Raw genomic sequence first — 7356 nt, forward strand, 5'->3', positions numbered from 1 at the left:
GCCTCCTGAACACCGGAGATCGTTGAAGGACGTTGATGTCGTTGTGAAAACCCGACATTCCAAAGAAAGCACGCGAAACCCATAAGTCATGTGATGCCACCGCTTCTAGTATGATGGTGGCATCTCTGGTGCTATCTTGATACATTCCCCGCAAACCTTTAGGACAGTTTTTCCCTTGCCAATGCATGCTATCAATTGATCCGAACATTCTTAGAAACCCCCTTGCCTCTCCAATAGCCAACAACTTCTTCGTGTCCTGCACATTTGGTTCTCCGAGATACTCAGGTCTAAACACCTCCACCACAGCAGGAGAGTGGATTGCTCTACCAGAGCTGGCGGCGCAGAGGCTAGGAACGGCTGCGGAGTGCGCGCGGCGGCGGAGCTGCGAGACGAGCGACGTGGAGGAGGAAAAAGAAAGAAGATAGCAAATGGATCCGACAGGTCTAGGGGGTGGAATTGGTGTAATTTACGATGGGATCGGGCTGTCGGATCCGACATAGCGGACATGTTCAGACGCCCCATATCCATCCCATATTTGGGTTGGATATAAGGTGTCAGTCAGCTCGGACGTTTGAGGCCTGTTTGAGAAAGACATCTAGGTTGAAAAATCGTGACCAAACAGTAATCGGACAGCCTGCCCGAACGTATGGGGCCGATTTGTGCGCCCGATTGTAGATGCTCTTACGAATTAAAGGTGCACAAAAAAGTTCGCTTGCTATCCTTTTCCCAGGTGATGTTCACCGGTTATCATTACCCTGGAGTTTTCCCAGTTGGGTGTATTCTCCCTTGCTGGTTTACCGGTTGGCAACCAGCGCAAATCTCTCCCTTCCTCTTAAGTTCGTATTCGTAACTTTGTTTTTCTCCAACTTTATTATAGGCTTATAGCATCCTGCTGTCTTTATAAGTAAATAAAAATAGAAATAAAATGACATGTAAATCATCACCATTACATACAAAATATTTGTGTCTGTATTGCAAGTTTGCAACACACAAACAATTATATCTAGCCAAACAATATAATACTATGATACGACTCTCCATAAACAAGCGCTAGGCGCACAGGTTGACACACACAGCATATACCATACACACACATCGTTCTTATTCAAACGGAGGCCAAACCAAGGCGCCGTGGAAGGATCACTTCACCCCACTCCGCGTGGCATCAAACCAATATGATGCTGCTGCGATGCCACTTATTCTAGCGAGGAGTGGAGCGAGCGCCCCCCGTCCATCATAGCTCGAGGAACACAAACTCCTCGACGGCCGGGATGGCCCCAATCTTCTCGAGCGTCTTCTTGTCCGGCTCCTCGTCCACGCCGATGGCCATGATCGCCTGCTTGCCACGGGAGGTGCGGCCGACGCTCATGAAGCTGACGTTCACGTTCCTCTCCCCGAGGATGTTCCCGACCTTGCCGATCATCCCGGGCTGGTCGACCTGCCGGCACAGGATCAGGTTCCCCTCCAGGCTGACGTCGACCTCGTAGGGCCCGACGACGGTCAGGTGGGGCACGCCGTACTTGACCCTGCCGACCACGACGATGTCCCCGCCGTCGCTGATCGCCCCGGCGAACCTGGACTGCACGTGCGAAAGGCGCACCTGGATGGACTCCAGCGGCGCCTCGGCGGCGGCGTTGTCGTGGGAGACCCGCTCCTCGGCGATGCGCAGGCCGCGCTGCTTCGCCGTGTAGTCCGCGTTCACGAGGTTGACGAAGGTGCTGGACACGGGCTCCACGATGCCCTTGGTGACCATCGCCCGGAGGAGCCTCGTGTCGAGGTCGTCGGGGTCCCTGGCTGAGGTGTACACCACCTTGACGCCCTTGATGCCGCTCTCCCCGGCGACGAGCTGCACTGCCAGCCTCCCCAGCTTCTCCGCCAGGGAAACATACGGAGCTAGCTCTGACATGACCTGTAAAAGGAAGAAACAGATTCAGAAGAAAGATTTGCCGCATAATCACAGTCTATCACCGACATCTCAACTTCTCAAGAAGCTTCGTGCGTACCTCTGCTGGGACCATGGGAGCATTCACGGCGGTCGCTGCGAGCTCACCTCTCAGTGCGCCGCCGACGGCTTCAGCAATTTCGATGGCGACGCCTTCCTGCAATGCGGCAAGTTCAGGTGCGTTGGTACCTCAAAAAGAGCGGCAAGTGGTTTGATTACATCCACTGAAACATTTATCGTAGCCAAGACGCCGACCTGCGCCTCCACTGTGCTTGCTCCAAGATGGGGCGTGACAGTGACATTCTCATGAAGAACCAGCTTGCTGTCCTTCGCCGGGGGCTCCACAGTGAAAACATCAAGAGCTGCCTGATCCAGATTGGCAAACAAAACCTCCACCTTTCAGAGAAATCTCCACACCGGCGAGCCAGAAGAAAGCTGAGAAGAGGAAGCTTCGAATCACCTGAGCAACTTTACCGGAGTCCAGTGCCCTGACCAGAGCATCCTCATCGATCACTCCGCCCCTGGCCACATTGACGATCCGCACGCCGGTCTTCATCTTCCCGAAGGATTCGTCGTTGAAGACCTTGGATGTCGCCGGGGTGAGCGGCATGTGGAGGGAGATGAAGTCTGCCTTGGCGATGGCCTCCTCGAAGGACACCAGCTCTGCTCCAATGGCACGGGCCTTATCGGCCGGGGCATAGGGGTCATGGGCAATCACATGCATCCCTAGCCCTTTCGCTCGCCTTGCCACCTCTGAGCCAACCTTTCCAAAGCCCATGATGGCAAGAGTCTTTCCAACTAGGGAAACTCCAACGTACTTGGCTCTTTGCCATTTGCCTGTGGGAAATCAGTTCAATACTTTTATTAGTAAGAATGAACGAGTTCACTCGCATCACCTGTGGAATTTTTTTGCTTTTGTATTCCGTGATTAAAAGTTACTCCCTCCATCCCGAATTACTCGTCGCTCAAACAGATGATCTAGCACTACAATATGTCTAGATACATCCGTTTGAGCGACAAGTAATTCCACGAAGGAAGTATTTAAGTGTTAAGTTTATGCGACAATGTAAACATGCAAGATAGGAGCATAATCAATTTGACATATCTAGATTGGAAACACTGCTAAGGGCCTCTTTGATTCGTAGGGTTTTGAAAATGTAGGAATAGAAAAAGTATAGGGTTGAAGTTTCATGCCCACTTGAATGTTAGCAACAGGATTTCCCCACACTCTGTTACACCCTCCCTTGGGGGACCCAGTTGTTAAACGGCGAGGTGAATTCATCGTTAAAACTTCATGGTAAAAAACTGAAAATACCTACTAGATAGTTAGATAGGATCATATAGCAACTTTTGCAGGCAAAACAAAGGCAGCCTACATCCATCGAATTTCCTCCTTGACAACGCATAATTTTGTTTGGCTTCATAAGTGCCAGAAAGCAACAAGTTCCAAAATATCAGAGACCAATTTTGCCTCTACATGTAGCACTAAAATTTTGCCACATAGCAGATGAAAATGCTAAAGTTGAACAGGGATCATATTCCCCACTAAGCTGAGGTATCATGCTTGGGACCCATCAAATTTTATTAGTTTCATATTGCCAAAATAGTTTTGCACAGATTCCTCAGTACGAAAAAGGCATCATCCTGCTGAATTTGCAACCGCTTATCACGAGAAAGGTAAAGCCCAACGAAAGTGGACCAGAGAATCTAAAATTATATTCCACTTCCGTTGCTGCTATTTAGTAGTACTACTAAGTAGCAATCATGACATTCAATAGTTTTCATACATATTCACTTTAGTACGCTTCAGTGTGTGATTACACTTAGATTCGCAAAGATGTTGAAAGCATAACTTCCTACTATCTGAACTAATCCCAGAAAGCAAAGACTCCTCACCCACAGCTTTGATGCACCCCTTTTGGCTACACTGGTAAGCTGTCATGATCTTCAAACAGACTTCAGAGACACACAAAAGATGCAATATACTGTACTCAATCAATCACCCACGGCAAGCAGGTCGTCGATATCACAACCAAAATGTCATCTGAAGGCTCTTACCAAATACATTGTTCATTTTCCGTTGTAACGGTTCATCATACTGATACAGTTGGGTTATGGGGGTCATGCGTGTGTACTTTTCCTCCGTTTTCAACACAAAGAGGGAGGTACATTTGTTTATTTTTGGATTTGAGTGCATACAGCTATTACAAAGTGATTAAAAGGAAATCAAACTAGAGATTAATGCTCTCGTGGAGTCACCCTGACAATTGATCTGCTTTTTTTTGAGCTGAAACCGTAGAACAGTCGTTCTATGGTAATTTTATTAAATATTATAACTTGCTAATGGGGCATTTTTTATGTTCACAAGTCGAAGGCTGATTTTTCGAAGAAAACCTATCCTGAATATCGTCGGCTCAATCATTGCTGGCTAGTAAAGCGAAGAGCAAAATACTATAATCCCAAAGCAAGCACACGAGCAAACCTCAATTGATCATACGTACTACTAGCTTGTGTGGTTTTTACTTGACTGATCACTACCCTTATATCAGAAAACAGCAAATCTAATTTCCACTGTATGAGCTGACAGAAAAAGAGAGAAGGTAGCAAGGGACAATTATTTCATGGATCAAGACACGTACGCAAGCCTGTGGTCACGACGGCTTCTTTGGTGGTGCCAGCCTAGAAAAATGCGGGTCCTAGCGACGTGGCGGTGTTCATAGGACGCAATAATTTAACATAGGCTCCAACGGAGAGATTCAATCGCCGTCATGCAGAATTTACTTTTGAGCTTTAGTGGTTACTTTTTTATAGCATGCCGCTTCATCCACCTCCGCTTTGGTTCGCCGGCTATTACCCTCTTTGATACGACAACCGTTGCTTTCTACTACTAGCATTGATCCTAAGTATTGAAAGGTGTCCGTCTTAGATACAATATGTCCATGTAAAGTCTAAATTTACCTTTCTCTCGCACCCAACACCACTAAAGTGACACCACCAAATTGGAAATTTAATCACGTGTTCCTATTCTGAGGAGGAGTGAGCGCCAAAGATTATTTGTGGTGTTAATCTGCCGCCCTCCTTCAGAATCGGACGTCGATGTCAAAAATAGTGCTAAAATCTGGAACAATGGCAACTAAAACGGACGTAACTAAACACCATCACAAATGAAGCGATCGGTCACTCACCGGCCTTGAGCGCGGCGTCCGCCTGCGAGACGTTGCGGGCCATGCAGGCGAGCAGCGCGATGCCATGCTCCGCCGCGGCGACGGTGTTGGCCGTGGGGGCGTTCACGACGAGGCACCCCGCCTCCGTCGCCGCCTGCAGGTCCACGTTGTCTATCCCGACGCCGGCCCGGCCGACCACCCGCAGCCGCCCGCGCCCCGCCTCCAGCACCCCCCTCGTCACCTTGGTGCCGCTCCGCACGATGAGCGCGTCGAACTGCGCCACCTTGGCCAGGAGCTCGGCGGGGGACATGCCGTACGCGCACTCCACGTCCGCGAACTGACGCAGCACCTCCAGCCCGGCCTCGCCCAGCTTCTCCGCCACGAGGACCGCAGGCTTCGCCAGCGGCGCCGAGTCCGACACGGAGTGCGAGATCCGGCGCTTCGGCTCAGCAGAGGTCACCGGCACAGTGGCCGCCGGCGACGACAGGATCGCGCTCCGGGCGCGGAGAGCGCCGGAGCGCGCGAACGGGATCGAGGGCGCGGCGAGGCGGGCCGGCGCCGCTCTCGTGAAGGTCCGGCTCGCAACCCCGTGCGGGCTCGAGAGGAGGGCGCGTGAGGCGGACATGTTCAATCAGGCTCGTGCCTCACGCCGGTGATATCTGGTTACCGGAAGAGAGGGAGGCGGAGGAACAAGACTGGTCTTTTCTCTGTTGAGGCAAAGTAGGAGGAGCAACGATTGGCTGGTTAACGCGAGGGTATGGGGAAGTTGGTGGAGGTTATTTTGGGGAAATAAATTTTGACGGGTGGATGGGGCCGGAAATTATTGCTTGGGGGCCCTGGAAATGCAATACATGGATTAAGACATGAGAGGAACACACCAGGAAACAAAGCTCAAAAGTGGAGAAGTACCCCCAAAGCAAGCCCTCTGCAACACAGATGGCTCCAGATTGTATAAACCTCCATCGTCCACGTGCCAGGGATCACGTGGGGGGATGGCGCATCGCCCTCGTCGGAGTTGGAAGACGGCAAGCCGCTCTGCCCCGAGAGCGATGAAGCCATGTCTGGCTGAGGCAAGCAGCAAGCGGGGAGAGTATTTTGAAGTACAAGAACGTTGGGGTGGGATGCTAGTACTTAAACTAGGGTTGCTAAACTGATCAACAGAGCCTTAAATACATCACAGAACAAAAAGTCTCTGAGAAAAATTCCCTTCTATTAAGCGATAAAAAGCAATTGACGAAGTCAGCAGAAAGTCCGTGAAGGAAGGGACCAAACTTCGACTCGATCCACATGGATGAGCATGCCGTACCGCGTTGCTCCGGGCGGCGGCGCCACCCGGCGGTTGGGTGCCAAGAAGCCCTGCATCTCCTTCACCTTCCAGCACCGCGCGGCAGCACCCATAGCATGTGCTTGGTGGGAATGTGGGCGACATCCCATGCCCAGAGCCAGCAGACAAAAGTCTTGGTGTCGCCACGCTCGAGCGTTCTGTCGAGAAAGTCCACGCGCACCTTGTCGCGAAGGAGACCACGCCTTTCAGGGACCAGTACTGCATCTGCACCTTCTCGATGACGACCCTGGCGTGGAGGTTGAAGTTGCCGAAGCCCGCATGGTCATGCTCATGCCACGACGCAATGTTGAAGACGGCGCCATCGACCCGGAATGGACCTGCGCCTGGCAGCGTTGACGTGGTCCGCCGGCTGGCTGAAGATAATGAATAAATGCTCCGGATGGTGAGCCGTCAAGTCAGCAAACTCTACCGCCCCCTTGTAGCGCTACCACAGGCGGCCACATAAGACAACTCCGATCCCCGCGGCGATTCGGTGGAGGCGTTCTTCGCCGCCGCCAAGAAGCCATTGGCAACCTAGGCCGCGGTAGACTGCATGGCCAACGAGCTGCAGGCAGCGGCTAATGCTGCGGTCGCAGCCCCGCTGGACTTCATCAACAGTGAGCAGAAGGAAAGTGTGGGTCCCGAAGACCAGCTGGATGTGTTTGGCCCCATGCTCTCTGGCCCACGGGCGAGCCCAGTCAATTTCCACCGCCAAGCCCCACCACCCGCATGCACCATGGAGGTCCAACTAGGCGCGGTCACCCGCCAGGTCTGCCAGCTAGAAACCGTCGGCGACGAGGAGAGCATCTAGCCCCGCCGCCTCTTTCGAGACATCCCGACTCTAGTCTTCGCCAACGCGCCTCCCCAACACCCCACAGTCCTGCCCAAGTCGTGTGCTGCCTCGGTCCCCGTCGCCACAACGCGCG

The 7356-nt window shown here is 52.1% G+C and overlaps 1 protein-coding gene across 1 annotated transcript; it reads right to left on the minus strand.

Moving 5' to 3' along the window:
* Nucleotides 1-911: 911 nt before the first annotated feature.
* Nucleotides 912-6272, minus strand: LOC123060717 (D-3-phosphoglycerate dehydrogenase 3, chloroplastic). Its single transcript, XM_044483539.1, has 5 exons — nt 5128-6272; nt 2403-2779; nt 2198-2308; nt 2004-2099; nt 912-1909 (listed from the first exon to the last, which is right to left on the minus strand). The coding sequence occupies exons 1-5, from the start codon at nt 5729-5731 to the stop codon at nt 1235-1237; spliced, it is 1863 nt and encodes a 620-aa protein (XP_044339474.1). The 5' UTR covers nt 5732-6272; the 3' UTR covers nt 912-1234.
* Nucleotides 6273-7356: the final 1084 nt, after the last annotated feature.

The sequence above is a fragment of the Triticum aestivum genome, chromosome 3A, assembly GCF_018294505.1.
Source record: "Triticum aestivum cultivar Chinese Spring chromosome 3A, IWGSC CS RefSeq v2.1, whole genome shotgun sequence".
Taxonomy (NCBI): Eukaryota; Viridiplantae; Streptophyta; class Magnoliopsida; order Poales; family Poaceae; genus Triticum; species Triticum aestivum.

What these genes read in the sequence shown, in the direction of transcription:
- LOC123060717 (XM_044483539.1), bottom strand. Translation starts at nt 5,731, where the DNA reads ATGTCCGCCTCACGCGCCCTCCTCTCGAGCCCGCACGGGGTTGCGAGC. An exon ending in GGACGCCGCGCTCAAGGCCG is followed by an intron (nt 2,780 to 5,127) that starts GTGAGTGACCGA and finishes GATTTCCCACAG; the next exon opens with GCAAATGGCAAAGAGCCAAG. An exon ending in CAAGCACAGTGGAGGCGCAG is followed by an intron (nt 2,100 to 2,197) that starts GTCGGCGTCTTG and finishes GCCGCATTGCAG; the next exon opens with GAAGGCGTCGCCATCGAAAT.